The sequence below is a fragment of the Mesoplodon densirostris genome, chromosome 15 (assembly GCF_025265405.1).
Source record: "Mesoplodon densirostris isolate mMesDen1 chromosome 15, mMesDen1 primary haplotype, whole genome shotgun sequence".
Taxonomy (NCBI): domain Eukaryota; kingdom Metazoa; phylum Chordata; class Mammalia; order Artiodactyla; family Ziphiidae; genus Mesoplodon; species Mesoplodon densirostris.
Genome location: NC_082675.1, coordinates 40,568,160 through 40,586,701, shown reverse-complemented (window position 1 = coordinate 40,586,701; position 18,542 = coordinate 40,568,160). Strand labels below are relative to the sequence as shown.

At 43.2% G+C, this 18,542-nt stretch overlaps 1 protein-coding gene across 7 annotated transcripts in view; it reads left to right on the top strand.

Moving 5' to 3' along the window:
• ANKRD29 (ankyrin repeat domain 29) overlaps positions 1–11,773 on the top strand; it is a 44,115-nt gene extending 32,342 nt beyond the window's left edge. For 6 of the 7 annotated variants that reach the window (XM_060119409.1, XM_060119407.1, XM_060119406.1 and 3 more), the window contains 4 exons: positions 837–935; positions 2,557–2,652; positions 4,888–4,986; positions 10,777–11,773. In XM_060119409.1, the coding sequence (XP_059975392.1) occupies positions 837–935; positions 2,557–2,652; positions 4,888–4,986; positions 10,777–10,860 (378 nt within the window). In that variant the 3' untranslated portion in view covers positions 10,861–11,773. The remainder of the gene's footprint in view (positions 1–836; positions 936–2,556; positions 2,653–4,887; positions 4,987–10,776) is intronic. The other variant, XM_060119408.1, reaches the window with a different exon arrangement.
• Positions 11,774–18,542: the final 6,769 nt, after the last annotated feature.

Below are 18,542 nucleotides of genomic sequence, written 5' to 3'. Positions count from 1 at the left end.
AACCCAGATTCAACCCAGAGCAGGAGGAAAACATAGATGCTCATGACCCTGCCTCTCCCATTCCTCTCTAGTGCCTCCCTCCTGCACTAGAAGGGTTTTCTGGTTTCCTTTCTGTCCAGCAGGAACCACCCTCCTTCCTGTCAGCTCCTTCTCTGTCCCTTGGATGTTTCACCTCTTCTTCTCTGGAGCAACATACCTCAGCTTCATGGCCCAGTGTTCACAGAAAAAGGGTCACTGGGCACGTAATACACAGCAAGTTTTACCAAAACTATCAGTCTGCTGTAGCTGGGCACTGTGCAGCAGCCCCCTGAAGACACAGTATCACATCCTGCATAAAATTACGGTCCCTGAGAATGGCATGGCTTGGAGGGATGCTGGACACAAGAGCAGAGTGGGAGCAATGTCTTTAGCTTTCTGACCCTCAGACCGGCCTCAGAGGAAATCGCCCCCTCTCCTGTAGGAATGAGGGGGCCCCACGAAGCAGGGTGTGTTGTGTGAACCCACCAGTAAAGCAAGCAGGCAGAGTCTGGGCAAAATAAGGACAGGCTGGCTTCTCCCCGGGTTTGTCGAATTTGGTTCTGCTTGGTATGCCTGCAACACAGCCGCTTCCCACGCCTGTTCCCTGGAGCCCCGCAGCACACTCGGCCATGAAAGGTCCTGCCGTGCAATGGCTTTTATAAGCCAAGATTTGAATACTGGCACTTACCCAAGTAGTCCGGGCACTGCCAAATGCCAGCCTACTTACGTGGGTTAGAATCACCCTCGTCGTGGGCCGTTGGGAGCCCTCCCCGGGGCGTAACCCGCCATCCCGTGGATGCTGTGTCCTCTCCCCGCAGGACGGCACAGCGCCGCTGTGGATCGCGTCGCAGATGGGCCACAGCGAGGTGGTACGGGTGATGCTGCTGCGCGGAGCCGACCGAGACGCCGCCCGCCACGTGAGTGCGAGGACGGCCGCGTGCGCGGGCTCGGATGGGGACGCCTTCCTTTGAAGCCTTGACCTCCGAGTTTAACTCAGCCGAAACGTGCGGAGGAGACGCAGCTTTATTCTGTCTCTTCCTCACTGGGGTTTTCTCCCAACCTCCTCCTGCTCTTCAGCAGGAAAACAAGGGAAAGTTCTGAATCAGTTGAAACCTAGCAACTGCTGCTCAGTCCCTCTAAGGGGAAAGTGTTGAATTTCTTGAGATCCTCCTCCACCTGGGCTGACCTCTGGATGACCCGGGAGGACCAGGTAGGAGACTCAGGCCTCGGCTGCCCTTGGGGATGTGTCCCCCAGAGGCTGCTGGTCTGCCTGACGCTGCGCCTCCTGTTGGCCTCCAAGCCACAGTGCAGCTGGCTCGCGGGGTCTGTGGTTTGGGGTCCTCGGTGCCCCGGCTCCCCGAGCTGCAGACCCCCGCACCACATCCCCCATCGGCCTCCACTTAGCCTCCGTTGGGGTCACTTCATTTTTTTCTTTTTTCTTTTTTTTTTCTTTTTTTTACAGTATGTGGCCTTTTTGCCCTTAATATTACCCTTGCCTGTGTGACCCACCTCCACTCTCCCAAGTCTGAGCCCACAAAGGGGGAAACCAAAAGACACATTCCCGACCACTTCTCTGTCCTCTCTCCCCTCTCTTTTTTCCTTCCCACAATCTCTGAAGTCAGAAAGGAAAAATCCTCTATTCTCATCTTCCTCCTGATTCCACCTAAACCTTTAGAGCAGCCTGGGGTGTTTCCTTTACTACAGGAGAACTCTGTGAGCAAAATCCTCCAAACACAGAAATTGATGCGTGAAAGTAGGAGAAAGGGGGAATTGGAAAATCTCTTCTCAGGCCAGAAGAGGATGACAGAGCTTAATATTAATTTTTAAACTTGTCTTTGCATTCTTTTTTAACAGATTTCAATCTATCCCCTTCCTACTCTTCCCCCCATCACCACTACCACAGGCAGGCAGGTACCCAGGACAGACTAGAGCAAGGCTGTATACACAGGAAGGCAAAAAGAAAAGCAATTTAAAATTTTAAAACGGTAGATACAGTTCAACAATTATTTAAATCATTAAAAACAGTTCAACTGGGAATTCCCTGGCGGTCCAGTGGTGAGGACTCTGCACTTTTACTGCCGAGGGCACAGGTTCAATCCTTGGCAGGAAACTAAGATCCCACAAGCCGCACAGTGAAAAAAACTTTAAAAAAAAAAACAGTTCAACAATTAATTTCTAAGTCATGAATTGCAGAGAATGCCTCTTTAGTCCATCTATGTTCTAAAAATATTCTCCTGAAATTCCCCTTGTTCCTGTACCCAATATTCTAAGGGACTAGAAGACCATGAATTCCCAGATGGCAGGGTTTGAAGATAATGTAATAAGTCACATATTTTGTCTGGTATTCTTTCACGCAGAATTAACTGTTTAATATGCTCTAAAATGATTTTAGATTAAGAGACACTGCAGGCCTCTGCTTTAGTTTACACATTTTGCCTCCTTCTGACAAGCACATTCCCAGTTCTCAACCAACATTTCATTATTATCCAACACACACATATGTTAATAATCAACTTTTCTTTTCCTCTCTCTGTAAAGGATGGTACAACAGCATTACTGAAAGCAGCCAACAAAGGGTATAATGATGTTATAAAAGAGTTGCTGAAATTCTCACCCACCCTCGGTATTTTGAAGGTAAGACCTACAGAGAAAATTTTACCAACCTGTAAAAGAGAGAGGTTAGAAATTTAAGAAGTCCACACTGGGGACTGCAGTCGAATCTGGGTACCATTTGCATGGTTAGTTGTATTACTGAGAGGATATGCCTACAACTTATCCATGTTAGAGATTCCTGGGCACTGGTAGAAATGGGAAGGTAATAAGAAGAGTGAACCGGAGTCTGTAGGTACCTAGTTTTCTAGGGGGAAAAAAAATTAAACAATAGTACTGAAATTGCTAAATTGGAAATCACCCATATTGATATATCATTGGAAGATTTGTGAAATCCTCCACAAATGAAACACATGATTTGTGTCCCAGAAAACATGAGAGATAGGAACTCACATTCCTTCTCTTCATTATCTGGGGCAAAGAACCACATTGTTACCTTAGGTGGAATGAAAAAAGCCTCAAACATCTGGACACGTCAGAGAATGTGTCATTCTGGAGGGCTGTGTCTTCCAGAAAACAGAGAACCAAAACTCCTTTTTTAAGTTGTAATCATTTTGGATTAAAATATTCCTCAACTAGAGTATCTACCAGAGGTTGGCAGTCTTTTTCAATAAAGGACCAGGTACAAATATTTTAGTCTTTGTGGGCCATACAGTCTGTGTTGGAACCGCTCCACTCAGCCATTGTAGAAAGCAAGCAGCCATAGAAAATACGGCAACAGCAAAAAGTTTGGCTGCATCCAATCAGACTTTATTTATGGATGTTGTGTTTCTAAAATTTTATATTTTTATGTGTCACAAAATAGTCTTCTTTTTTAAATTTTAAAATGCTGAGCTCATCAGGATGTAGAAAAACAGGCGGGGCAGGGGGAGCGGGGAGCTAGATTTGTCCTGCGGGCTGTAGTTTGCTGACTCCTGGTATAGACTCTAGTGTTTTGTTAAATAGAGGACACCAAACCTGTTCTAAACTTGGGACAGTAGTTTAGCACTTTTTTGGATTTATTGATGTATCTGAAGTCTACTTGCCCTTTGGATGCCTTCTGTCTGATCTTTATGTGTTTAGGCTCCATTGTTGCTGTCAGCTGATACGGAGCTGCTGTTGGTATGCCGTTCTCTCTTGCCCCAGTGAGCTAATTCTAATCTTCCATGAGCTTGCGAGTCAAAAAATCTGTACTTTGTCCTTGTAAAAATTGTTTGGAAAGTAAGAATAAACAGTCTGTGAAAAAGAATTCTCTATGAATAAAAGAAACTAGCTTCAGAAATGGACTTTGCAGTAACTAGTCGTGTTGCAGACAGCTCTTTTTAGGCTTGGTTTTTTATTCTTAGCCACACTGCACTTTGGCAACACTGATAAGTTGGTTAAGATTTTGATAGGTGAAATATTACCAGATTAGTGTATTGCTGCACATGGCAAACATGGTAAAGCAAACAGGATAAATGGCTACTTTGCTGGAGTTTTTCTCTGGGTATGATATTTAACATGCCTACAAGATCAGAAAGTGTTTTACGTATATATATGAAGTAGTTAATTTGAAAACTAAGCTTGCATTTAAGTACTATTCACAGACATATGTACCCTCTAGAGCAGATGTCTTGTGACTGCTCATCGTTCTTATATTGGGTTTGTTATATTCTCTTTTCCCCTCCCAGAACCCAGCTACATGCTGCACATAGCTGCTTCCTTATGTCAATAAATATTTGCAGTAAATTCCATAAAATGTCAGCAACCTATCCACTAGACCCCTCAGTACACAGAAATGCTCCAACTCAGGGCTGGGGTCGGGGGTGGTCCTCAACGCACCTACTCTTACTCTTAAGCCATGTAGCTCCCAGTCGCTCTCCTGCCCACCTGTGCATGTGGAGTGTGTACAGCTGGGTTGACAACTCGGCCCATAGGTGAGCAGGCTATTCCTCCAGCCTTGCAGAAGTGTGCTCACCAAAAGCACAAAGACCTTAAGAAAAAAAAAAGTTTGACGTAGCATTGTTGTTTTTCCCACAGCAAGTTCTGATGCCTCTACAACAGACCAAGTGAGCATGAAGTCATGTACATGCTGGGCAGATGCCTTATTTCACTTGCAAAAGGTTATTGGCAATATTTACACTGACCGTACACAGTGTCCCTGAGGACACTGTACTAGGTGCTGATGTGACTTTGAAAAGGGAAGATAAGGATGAGCAAGGCTCTAGCATTACAGTCTCATCAGGCCGAGTGCTGATGGCTGTGAGCTCTCTCCTGACACACACTGTCCTTTTCTCCTAGAATGGGACCTCGGCACTCCACGTGGCAGTGCTCAGCGGAAATATTAAGGCAGTCGCGCTGCTCCTGGAAGCAGGGGCAGACCCAGCCCTGAGAAACAAGGTACCGTCTTAGTCATCTTTTCCCTCCATCGGGCGCCTGTGCAAAGAGATAAGGTGGCGTCTACTGAAGCCAAGACAGCATCTCTGGCTCCAGTCACTATCCTCATCCTTGGGCATAGTAAGGGCATAAAATGTTGTCATTATAGGTGATGAGTGAGCAGTACATTTGGACCCAGAGGATTATACTAAAACCCCTATATTATCAGTGATTTTCAGCTAACAGTGGAGCAGGGGTAGGGGGCAGTGGTTGTGGGGAGTAAGGTTATAAGTATTCTATCATCAGAGAAGTGTCCTAAAAATGTCAAAGTTCCGGTAGTTTAATCACCATCCTCCGTGAGTTGGATACTGGTACCTTGAGAACTGCCTGTGCTCTATTTGGTGACCTCATGGGGAAGATGTTGCTTTTTATATTGTTAACAGGACTTTGCCCCACAGTTCCAAAAACAACCCATTTTTTTTTTTTTTTTTTTTTTTTTTTTTTGCTGTACGCGGGCCTCTCACTGTTGTGGCCTCTCCCGTTGCGGAGCACAGGCTCCGGACATGCAGGCTCAGCGGGCCCAGCCGCTCCGCGGCATGTGGGATCTTCCCGGACCGGGGCATGAACCTGCGTCCCCTGCATCAGGCGGACTCTCAACCACTGCGCCACCAGGGAAGCCCCCATATTTTTTTAAATTGAAGTATAGTTGAGCAAAACCAACCCATATTTTTTTATAGCTCAAAAATTTTCTTAGTTTTCAATTAAGCCAAACTTGGAGGTGGGAGGATGCCCAGTAAAAAATGACTGTCATTGTATTTCCTCCTACTCAAGAGCTGCATAAGCAGTCACATGTAGAGACTGGGGGTGGGATAGTAGCCTAGGAAAGGTCTAGAGGAAGCACACTGAAACTACTGACTTTTGAAGGAGAAAGTATGGTGGGGACTTATTAACAGGGGAGAGTATGAAAAGCAACTTTCGCTTTATACTTAGATAGTGTTTGAATTTTTATAAGCATCTATTACTGTGTTAGATTTTATTAACAATAAAACCAAAATCATATAACATTTCATGATATTTTTATTTTTATTTATTTTATTTATTTTTTATTTTTTGCTGTACGCGGGCCTCTCACTGTTGTGGCCTCTCCCGTTGTGGAGCACAGGCTCCGGACGTGCAGGTTCAGAGGCCATGGCTCACGGGCCCAGCCGCTCCGCGGCATGTGGGATCTTCCCGGACCGGGGCACGAACCCATGTCCCCTGCATCGGCAGGCGGACTCTCAACCACTGCGCCACCGGGGAAGCCCTTCATGATATTTTTAAAAGAAACTATTAAGAAGTGCAATTAGACAACATGCCAAGAGCCGCTTTTTCTCATTCCACTTAGCACGTGGAATTATTACTTCCCATGTTCCTACCATTGAACTGCTTGAAGACAACATTTCTGTTTATTTCTTCCTGAGATACATGGGTTTGTTTTCCATTAGCTGGTCTGGCTGTGTGATGAGCCCGCTGAAATCACAATTGCTCTCTTATCTTTGCACCTTGGACACAGATGTCCTAAAAAGATCAGTCTTCATTGCTAAGCCACCCAGTACTGAATTAAGGCAGTTTCTTTACATAGAAACTGAAAGATGCAATTCCTTGTGTGTCTTGTGGAATCTCAGCAATAATGGTTATGGGGAATTTCCAGTGACCAAAATGCTGGTCTTTGGAGTGTCTGTGTAGCTGCCTGTGTTGGAGTTTCATCCTACAGAAGCCCTTGGAGAGCCGGGAGTAGCTTCCAGGAAGCTGCCCGCCTGCACTCCAGGCAGCCTGTAGAAGCCAGGCTCTTCAGAGGCAGCTCCAGAAGCAAGGGTGTTGGGATTCCAGCAGCCACTCAGGACTCTTGAGGGGGTATCCTTGACCTTTATTCATTCATCCCACAAACACTTATTGAGTGCCTGCTAGATGCCATGCACTGTGCTGTGACCATTGTCTATGGGAAGATAATAGTGAAAGAGATTCACATAGTGTCTGTCTTCATGGGGCTCAGAGTTTACTGGGGAATAAAGATAATTAAACAAGCAATTGCAACACACAGTGACAAGGGCTGTCAGCAGGAAGTGAAGAATGCTATTGAAGGCTTCCTGGAGAGAGTCACTTTTCAGCTAGTACAGAAGCACCCTTCTGCTCTAGGGGCTCCAGGACTTCTGCTCTGGGGCAGATGCCAGAGGAGAGGGTAACCAATGGCCCAGTACCTCTCCCCACACCGTAGCCATCCCCATGGGTGTGGGGATCCTATGTTCCTGATACTCCCAACTGAGGACTCAGAACACATCTTCTCCCAGGAGCAGTAGGGACAGAGAGTGGTGTGATGCTGTGGGTCATGAGGATGGACCTATGGTCCTGCTCCATAATGAATAAGATGGCCTTTAGGGGCTAGCCTGGGCACTAGCCATCATTACCTGAGCAACTTGAGAATTCAGTGGGGACCCTCCTGAGAGAGGAGGAGTGAGACCAGGTTTTTAAAACTATGTGGATGACACACAGAACAGTGATGTGATTGACTGAAACAACACAATTTGAGAGTATAAAGCCTATTTTAATGGTAATGGATATGGACATTCATGGAGATGGTCACACACACTGTAACTTAACAAGCTTGTAGACAGAGGTACAGCTTCTTAGATCCACTCCTCTCCCTGACTGTAGAGGATCCTCTGGCTACCTGCCAGCCTGTCACCAAGGACCAGTAACGGATGCAAAACACTTAGTTCTTCCTGAGGGTACTCTGACTGGATGGTGCTCAGGTCCATTCTCCAGGAGCATTATTCTTAGCCCCAGGCATTAGGCCTGTACAACATCTGCTCCTGCAGGAACTAAGCTAATACCAGAATTAACCCCACAGAGGGGTCTCTGGTCTAAGGCAGCATCGAATAGCACCTCTTGTTAGAGTCAGTCCAGCACCAGCATCAAGGGTCCTTTGGGTGGGCAGGAGTGCAGCTGCAGGACATGCTGCACAGCAGACCACCGTGGCAAACTCATCATTCCCAGCAAGTGAGGTCCCAGCCAGTAGGTGGGGGTCAGAGAGCAGGATCCAGCCTAGAAGGTAGGTATTGCAGGAGCTTCACCTAAGATCAGGGTTTCAGCTAAAGCAGCTGGGGTTCCAGGTTTAACTGCAGGGGAAAAAAAAAACTACATCCAAGTTCTCTCCCTGATTTGGTTGCCTTTCTACCCTTTAATTGCCTCTCCCCTGAATTCCCAAGAACATCCTTTTATTCATCTGTAACAACTGTTCTCAAAGTGTGGTCGGTGGACCCTTGGGGTGTCCTCAAAACCCTTTCAAGGGTTCTAATATGTTGAAACAATATTCTTAATAATACAGAGATGCTATTTGCCCTTTTTCACTGTGCTGACATTTGCCGTAATGGTGCAAAGGCAATGGCAGATGAAACTGTTGGCACCTTAACACACATCAAAGCAGGGTCACAAACTGTAGTGGCAAATGATTTTACAAACCTCTAATTCATTTTACACGTTGTAGATTATTTTATAAAAATACCAGTTTTACCTAAGAATGTCTTTGATGAAGCAGTAAACAATTTTAATTTTATGAAACCTTGACCCTTGCTGTATGTCTTTTTACTATGTAACAAAATTCGAAGTTTGCACCAAGCACTTCTGCTGTAGGCTGAAGCACATGGTTGTCTCAGGGAAAGCACTTGTGCCATTGTTTGAATGGGAGCCAGGCACTTTTTGGGGGGATCTCCACTTTTCCTTGAAAGAACGGGCTTGTATCCATCACATGAGCCTGACAGCTTCCTGATACCTGTAGCTTTTCTGATGAATCAGTGATAATATTAATGAATGATGTGAGCTTTGAGGATTGTATAATGAAATGTGTCAACATTTGGGAGATCTGTATAACTCAGTGAGCTACTATTTTCTAAATGGCCGGTACATGATGTTACAAACATGCATAGGTAAAAAATCCATCTGCAGATAGATAGACCTATGGATTTTAATGCAACAGAGTAGAAAAATTCATTGATGTGGTTTCAAATTCCACGTGGCAATTTAGCTTTAAGATAATTGATTGGATACAGAAGCAGATATAAGAATCCAGTTATCTTCTTTTAAGCTACACAGTGAAGAAATATGCAAAACTGTTAACAGTGCTACACTTCTAACTTTTCTGTTTTTGAAAATTTAGTTCTTTTTCATAAATATGTTATTTATGTTAACCTGCAATGGGTTTATTATTTTTAATGAATTAATAAATATACTTAATTTTTTTTCTTTTTTTTTTTTTTTCTTTTTGCGGTATGCGGGCCTCTCACTGTTGTGGCCTCTCCCGTTGCGGAGCACAGGCTCCGGATGCGCAGCCCCAGCGGCCATGGCTCACGGGCCCAGCCTCTCCGCGGCATGTGGGATCCTCCCAGACCGGGGCACGAACCCGTATCCCCTGCATCGGCAGGCGGACTCTCAACCACTGCGCCACCAGGGAGGCCCTTCATTTTTGATTAGTTAAAAACAAAAGCTCTTTGGGGTCCTCAATAATTTTTAAGAGTGTACAGAAGTCTTGAGACTAAAAAGTTTGGGAACCATTGCCCTATAATGTCTATTTCTTAAGATAGGGACTCGCTCACAAAGTAAACACTTAGGGAATGTGTCTCAGCAGCACTGTGAAAAGAAAGGACATAGAGTGAGGCTGGATCAGGTGGGGTGTCGGGCCACTGAAGCTTTCTTCCCCACGTGTCTTATGCTCTGGATGTTTCCTAACTCTGCCTTCTCATCAAAAGATGAGTCTCAAGTCCCTAGCAGAGAGACTGCCTTATATAATAAACAAACAGGTTATCAAATCTATTTGTTGACAACATACTAGATAAGCTAGGCATTGTGCTAGAAATGAGGATACAGTGATTAATAAGATATGGACCCCGGCCTCCTGGAGATTATAGCCTAGTAATGGATATGGCTAGATAGAAAACTCTAAAAGACAAATATCACATGATATCACTTATAGGTCAAATCTGAAATATGATACAAATGAACTTATTAATAAAACAGAAACAGACTCACAGACATAGAAAACAAACTTATGGTTACTAAAGGAGAAAGGGAGGGAAGGATAAATTAGGAGTTTGGGGGGCTTCCCTGGTGGCGCAGTGGTTGAGAGTCCGCCTGCCAATGCAGGGGCCACGGGTTCGTGCCCCGGTCTGGGAGGATCCCACATGCCGTGGAGCGGCTGGGCCCGTGAGCCATGGCCGCTGAGCCTGCGCATCCGGAGCCTGTGCTCCGCAATGGGAGAGGCCACAGCAGTGAAAGGCCCGCGTACCGCAAGAAAAAAAAAAATTAGGAGTTTGGGATTAGCAAATATAAACTACCATATATAAAATAAATAAACAATAAGATCCTACTGTATAGCACGGGGAACCATATTCAATATCTTGTAATAAACCATAATGGAAAAGAACATGAAAAAGAATATATGTATATGTGTTTGTGTGTATGTGTGTGTGTGTGTGTGTGTGTGTGTGTGTGTGTATCTGAATCACTGTGCTGTACCCCTGAAACTAACACAACATTGTAAATCAACTATACTCCAAAAAATTTTAAAAAGAAAAATAACTAACAATGAGATAAGAAAGTAACTGGTGATATTTATATTTAAATATATCTAAAGAAAACCTTTAATGCCTTGATACAAAAGACTGAGTCCAGTGGGGTTTTTCATCAGTGGAGGAGCAAGTGTGGGTCAGGGGCCCCTCTTTGGAGTCCCTGAAACCACACCAACTGTGGGAACTCACTCATACCTATCTTATCTTCTTTCAGGCCAATGAACTTCCAGCAGAACTAACCAAAAATGAACGTATATTGCATCTCCTCCGAAGTAAAGAAGGACACAGGAAGAGCTAACTTAGTTTTATATTAGACTGAAAGATAGAAAGCTTAATCATATTGTCCAAAAAGAAATTGCTTTTCAAATAGTGTTGGAAATTCCTAGAAGAAAGAAAATGCCCAGAATGCCCATGCTGGGTCCCTGACCAAGAAGAGCTGTGCTTCATGCCCTGAGTCAAAAACAGAGCAGCTCAGGGGCCCCTTCCTCTCATGTAGTGGACTTCTCACACTGGCCTGTAGCCCCACTCCAGGGGGCCTGGCATGTTCATGTATTCCACAGAAACTCGTTTTAAACTACATCAACTTGGGTCTTTCAGTTAAACTCTAAGATAGAGTTAAACCCTCTGTCTTAAAAATAGAAACAGAAAGGAAGCAGAAAGCTTTGTTCTTTTAAAAAGACTGAAAGTCTGACCTTCAGTGAATTGGTGCACTTTTGCTTTTGTGTTAAATGTATGTGTGCTCAAAGATATGGCTCCATCGTATTTTACATATATATGTATGTCATTCCAGTGTAAAATGTTCTCCTCTATGAATCAATAATGTATAAAGTTATATTATTGAAAAGCCACTTCTGACATTCCACCATGTGCTTTTCAATGATGGACTGTTGAACTATAAAAAAAAGAAAAATTGTTCATTTTTACCTGGAGTCAATGTTGTAGGTATGGTAGGATACAAGTGGCAAATTTGGAAATTCAGAAAATTACAAACCACAAGAAATGTAGGCTTGTCTCTTTGAACCATTACTTTGGGCCTATTGCTGGGAATCTATTTCCTGTGCCGTAACTAAGTATGCTGTGGAATCTTGAGCTTCCAACACCAATTGCTCGATACAATAACTTTGGAGTCCTTGGATAAAATGTGATATAATATGTTGCTATTACTATTGCAGAAGTATAAGTAATAAAAGACTGTTACTAGTATTTAATAAGTGTTCATCTATGCGTGTTTTTGGGCTGATTGATTCCAAGAAAGAAACCTGGGTTTTGTTGAATTATTCCTTTGAGGGGGGTCAAAATTTATACTTAATGCACTTTATAATCAATGGTGTCTAAATGCCTCAGTCAGTGCCTAATTGCACACACAAAAATTAAACCTTCTTTCTATAATCTGCCATAATAAACACTGATGGCATTTTGTTATATAAACACATCTTTAGTTTTCTTGTTCATGTTCTGCTCTGTTTTCCAGCCAATGTTCTATGTTAAGATGGAGGGAAATGTTCTAAACCATATATATATATTTTTTCAACCAACTTGCAGTGGTGCTGAAAGTATTATCTTTATGTCAGTAAATGAATTATAATTTTGAAATTAGAAGATATTCTCTTAAAGTTTGTTATGATCAGTAAAACAATCAATCAACAAAGATCAGCTTATTTTAATCCATGTCACAAGTGAAGCCAGTAATGAGCAACCCACAGGGCCCCCAGAGAAGCCTACAGCCCAATCAGCCAGGCAACGAGCCTGCAATCTAATTTCTGGATTAAAAAATTAGAAAGCTGTCTGTATTGCTAAAACATCCAGATATAAACATTTTAGTGGTTAAAAAGCAGTGCCCATCTCCTCGCTGGCTTTCTTTTATTCAACAACGTTGTACAAATACATCTTCTTTTATGGGAATTTCATAAAGCTATATTCATTTCGAAGAGGAAAATAATGTGGCCTGAAGTGCTTTATTTTTTTCCCCAACCAAAAAAAAAAAAAAAGTTGCTCATCACTGATATAAATCAAAACAGTATAATGGGTACTGATAACAAAGTTCCAAAAGACAAAATGGGATGAAATGACAAATGTAATGTTGACAAACTTAATGTTTTTCACTAGAGCATGTTGTCCTGGGCCTATTTGTTAGATCCTTTAAAATGGATAATGTTCTTGACCAATATTAGGGGCATAAAGAATGAATTCAGTAGCTTTAACAATATTGAAAGGTGGCCTTCTTAACTGTAGGTAAGAGGTCTCTAGCTTAGAAGGATCACATTTAGTCTAAATGAGATGAGATGACAATATTATCCATAGCAGGGAAGAAGATTGTATTAATCCCTCACCAAAGACTGAACAAAAGTTCTGTTATTTGAAATTAAATTGCGTTTTTCACTTTTTTTAATACAGTTGAATTGCATTTATTTTGCACACAGGTGGATGATTCTTACTTTATGTTCATCTAATTCACAGTTCAGTGCTCTGCATCTGAAAACGTAGAAGCAGCAATTCCTATGCAAATCGTTTGCTTAATTGAACCCCCAAAGCTTTTCATTACATTCATTTGTTTGATGACAAATTCCATGTTATAATTCAAAATAAAGTTAACGTACTACCCAGTCTGCCTTTGCTGATTTTTCCTGTTTGTTTTTTTTTTTTTTTTGTTTTTTTGTTTTTTTTTTCTTTTTGCGGTATGCGGGCCTCTCACTGTTGTGGCCTCTCCCGTTGCGGAGCACAGGCTCCGGATGCGCAGGCCCAGCGGCCATGGCTCACGGGCCCAGCCGCTCCGCGGCATATGGGATCCTCCCAGACCGGGGCACGAACCCGTATCCCCTGCATCGGCAGGCGGACTCTTAACCACTGCGCCACCAGGGAGGCCCTCCTGTTTGTTTTTAATCAGAAGTTCTTTCAGTGTGATTTTTAATAGTATGGAATTTTAGAGTGAATAATTCCACTCTGTTGATAAATATATTGATATGTGGAAACTGAATAGGATTGTTAAGCTTTATGGACCTATGATTTCATTACTTCTACCATGGAGAACTTTTGTAATGATCCCAAAAGGTTTTTTATTCAAACAAAAATTCCTGGGATAGTCATGAAAGGTACTGAAAGGTACCTGAAGGTACTGGAAGGTACTGAAAATGAAACTCTAAGCTGTACGTCTTGACGATTTGATATTTGTAGACGTTGTGAAAGTATTCCCCCAGCTAGGTAATTAACACATCCATCACCTCACATATCGATCTTTATGTGTGTGTGTGTGAGAAAGTCTTAATATCCATTTGTATTATCTGTGATGCTCCTGGCTCTTCAGTCCTTTGCATTGGCTCTTTCTTCTGCAATAGTTGAGGATTTTTGCACAACTTCATATTTAGGAAACAAGTATTTGCAACGGTAACTCTAGGAATCTGGAGCACTCCATGGCCGTTCTGGGGTCCTCCCCTGTTCCATCCACCCTCTGCAACTGAAACCGCACAACTCAGATGGGACTCAAACCCAGCCAAAACCCAGATGGAGACTTGAATCCTGTCGTTTAATTAAGATTGCACACGTGGTCTAATGCTCACGTGGACTTAATGAAGCTCAGGTTCTTTATGTCTCAGCACAGAAGGAATTCAGGGAGAGGCAAAGTGGTAGGTAAGAAGTGGATTTATTTAGAGAGATACACTTTCCATAGACAGAATGCGGTCTGTCTCAAAAGGCAAGAGCAGCCCTGGGGGAAATGCATGCCACATATAGAGTGTGGCCCATCTCAGAAGACAAGAGGCCCCGAAATATGGGGCGGTTAGTTTTTACAGGCTGGGTAATTTCACAGGCTAAGGAGTGGGAGGATTATTTCAACTATTTGGGGGAAGGGGCCGGGATTTCCAGGAATTGGGCCACCGCCCACTCTTTGGCTTTTTATTGGAAGCCTCAGAACTGTCAGGGTGCCTGTCAGTATGTCATTTAATATGCTGATGTATTACAATGAGCGTATGACGAGGTTCACCGCGAATCTTCCGCTATCTTGGACCGAATCGGTTCTAACCAGTTTTTGTCGTATTCTCAACAGCTATGTTATTCTTTTATTTCATTTTGTTTTATTTTAAGAGAGCTTGGGAATAGGCTATTTTATTTTACTTATTTATTTATTTATTCTTTTTTTTTTTTTTTTTACCGTGCCCCGCGGCATGTGCACTGGAAGCGCGGAGTCCCAACCGCTGGACCGCTAGGGGAGTCCCCTTAACTGCTGTGCCCTGCCCCCTCCCTCCTCTTTCACAACCACAGAAGAGTTATGTCTCATCATTACCCCACACTGGGGCACCTACTCAGAGGAAAAGAGAACCCCCCAAAGCCAGGCTACTTGGAAAGTGACGGCGATGCCTGCATTTCGGGGTGGGCCTGCGCTGCAGATTACAGGGGTGAGAAGCTGAGGTCCTAATTTCATTATGAAGTGGTTTTGGTGCTGGAACTGGCTGAGCCTCACAAGTGGAGTCTACAGATTATTAGTACTAACAATAGAAAAAGCAGTTAACATTTGTTAAAGGATGTGCTCAGCACTCTACAGATAATCTCATGAAGTTTATATGCATTTTCTTTTTTTTTTTCTTTCGGTACGTGGGCCTCTCACTGCTGTGGCCTCTCCTGTTGCGGAGCACAGGCTCCGGACCCGCAGGTTCAGCGACCATGGCTCACGGGCCCAGCCACTCCGCGGCATGTGGGATCCTCCCGGACCGGGGCATGAACCCGTGTCCCTTGCATCGGCAGGCGGACTCTCAATCACTGCGCCACCAAGGAAGCCCTATATGCATTTTCTTATTTACCCCTGATAACAACCCTATGGAACAGGCACTATTATCATCATCATCTTGCAGCTGAGGAAATGGGCTTTGAGAGTGTTTTTTAAATTAATTAATTAATTTATTTTAAGGTTTGTTTATTTTAAGATTTATTTATTTTAAGATTTATTTTATTTATTTATTTACTTTATCTGCGCCGGGTCTTAGTTGAGGCATGCAGGCTTCTTAGTTGCAGCATGCATGCAAGATCTAGTTCCCCGACCAGGGATCGAACCCAGGCCCCCTGCATTGGGAGCAAGGAGTCTTATCCTCTGGACCACCAGGGAAGTCCCAAGAGTGTTTTTAAAAATAAACAACAGGCCCAAAATGGAGTCAGTTGCCCCCAGGACAGCAAACCAAGGTTTAATTTCAATTTCAGCTACTCCTCGGAGTGTGAACTTTAAGCCGTCAATCTGGAATTACCACATCAGCACCTGTGAGGTGAACTGCATGATAGATCCCCACCCTTCCCCCAAAGGAAGGTGACTTTGCCTGAAATACTGTAACCTTTTTTCTTTTTTATGACTTCCTTGTCCCACTCCCTTTCTACCTTTAAAAAACTTCCATTTTGTACAGCTCCTAAAGCTCATTTCTACTTACTAGGTGGGATGTTGCCCAATTCATGAATCCTTGATTTTTTTTTTTTTTTTTTGGCTGCCCCGCGTGGCTTTAGGGATCTTAGTAAACCAACCAGGGATGGAACCCATGCCCTGTGCAGTGGAAACGCAGAGTCCTAACCACTGGACCACCAGGGAGTTCCCATGAATCCTTGAATAAAGCCAAATAGGTCTTCAAATGTACTCAGTTGAGTTCTTTTTTTAAACAGGAAATAACCTCCCAATGCTATGAGGCCAATGCTAAACCCTCTGATCTTTGGGTTTTGCTTTTTATAGTGGGGGAAACGGGGGAGAATGGTGCCCAGATGGAGTCATGATTATGGCATCAAGGCAGTGAGAGTGGAGAATACGGGACTTTTTTTGTTTTTAATATTTAGAGGTAGAGCTAATGATAATTAGGTGATTAAGTGAACAGGGAGGGTGAGGAAAAGAAAGAAGAATTAGAAATTATACTAAGGTGTGTCAGGGGACCCTAAGACCTCTCCCAGGTTTGGTGATTTGCTAGGAAGACTCAGGAGGCTCATTGTATGGTCATATTCATGGCTAAGTTTACAGCGAAATTGATAAATAGCAAAATTAGAAAAGGGAAAGGGAAATGAAATGGAGATATAGAGGAAACCAGGTTAAAGCTTCCAAGAGTCCTCTCCTCTAGGCAAGTCTTGTGACAACATTTCGAAGTGTTATCTGCTGCGGAAGCTCATTAGAGACTCACTCAGGCTTTTAGCTGGGAGCTAGTCACATAGGCACCCTCTGCCTTAGCATTTACCAGAATTCCAGACTTCCAGAAGGAAATCAGGCATTTGGCATAAACCACATTGTTTGTGTAGACAGCAGAGGAACAGTGAGCCATTATCACTTAGGGAAAATTTTCTATCAGTGCAGGGAACTATTTACCAGTCAAGAGTCCAGATGCCAGCCAGCAGCCAACCTTGTAAGCAAGACTTTCTATAGACAGCAGTCTCAGGTCTGCTGTGCTCTTTCCCACATACAAGGTTTACATGGAGAATGGTGAAATTTTCTCTAGGAAATAAAGAACAGCAGAGTTGGGGTGGGGACAGAGAGAGAGGGAGTTTGGACACGTTCAATTTGAAGAATATGTGAAATAGACGCCAGAAGGCAGTTGGAAATAGCAGCTTAATGTTTAGGACAAGACCCTTCCTGATCTGGGCATCATCTACATAGAAGTGATGGTCAAAGTCATGGGACAAATGAGGTCCCCAGAAAGACTCTGGTGAGAGGAAATAGCTGAGAAGGAAATTGGAAGGAAGAAGGGAATCAGCAAAGGAGAAGAGATGAAATGGACAGGAGTGGGAAGTGAAACGTGGGTCAAGGGAGGAGAAAGTTTCAAGAAGAGGAGAGCAGGCAACAAACCCCATGAAGAAGTGTCGCCATGAAACACTAAGGCCGGCAAATTCCAGACCTCCTTTGCTGCACAACCTTGCCCTTGGTGAACTTGTTCAGTCGTCAAAGAACTCTGGCCCTGTGTTGGAGAGGAAAAGCATGGGGTCTGGTCAGGACCTGCAGCTAATGATAAATTAAATGGTTGACTTGAAATGATTCTAGTTCTGTTGGTAGAATTGTTTTTTGAAACCACTCCTAACACTTTCTAGGGATTGTTGGCAGCCATCAGAATGTATTACCTCTGCTTGTCACCAACAAGGAACTTGGTGCAGGATCTGTATGGTGCCTGAGAGTTAATGTTTTACTACCTTCTTGGTAAAGTGCAAGAAAATATACTTATCTATGCTGGTCAGTTGGTCTTAATTAGTGAGTTCTATCTCACTGTGAGAAGGTGCTAAAAAATGAGCATGTAGAACCATGCTGAGACCCAGCTATGTACAGACTCACACTGTGTGATGATTATTCATGCCATTTTCCCTCATCAGCTCACACTCATGTACTTACCTGTGCTTCAAAATACAGAGAAAATCAAAAACCAAAATCAAAATGAAATAAGACAAAAAATATGTTCTATGCTCTCTGGGCAAATTTAGAATAATTTATTTCACATTCCTCTGACTGAGACTGGCCTGTCTCTTTACTCTGTTTAACTTACCAAACATAATGAGAGAAGCCAGTAATACTAACTGAGGTGTTTTCTCCAAGCTCTCTGACTGTAGTTAGTCCTCAGTTAAATAATTTATGCATTACTGGGCCTGGAAAGTCTTAGAATCTTTTCCTGGTGACTTACCCTTATTTTTTGGCAATATTTTAAGACAATTTAAAAATATAAGTGAAGTCATGTTTTAACAATTGAAGGAAGTTAAAGATCTTCAGGCTTTTTTTTTTTTTTTTTGGCCACGCCTTGAGGTTTGCGGGATCTTAGCTCCCCAACCAGGCAGTGAAACAGCCGAGTCCTAATCACTGGACTTCCAGGGAATTCCCAAGATCTTCAGTTTTTATTAGATGCCTTGTCAGCTTTATCTCTGGCAACAGAAAGAATCACTTCTCCCATCGCTGGTCTCTTCTTCTCTCCCTCACTAGAATTTAACCCTCTATTTTTTAATGAAGGAAATGCTGTTATTGTTCCTATTTCTCGCAGTTGAACTTTTAAGAAT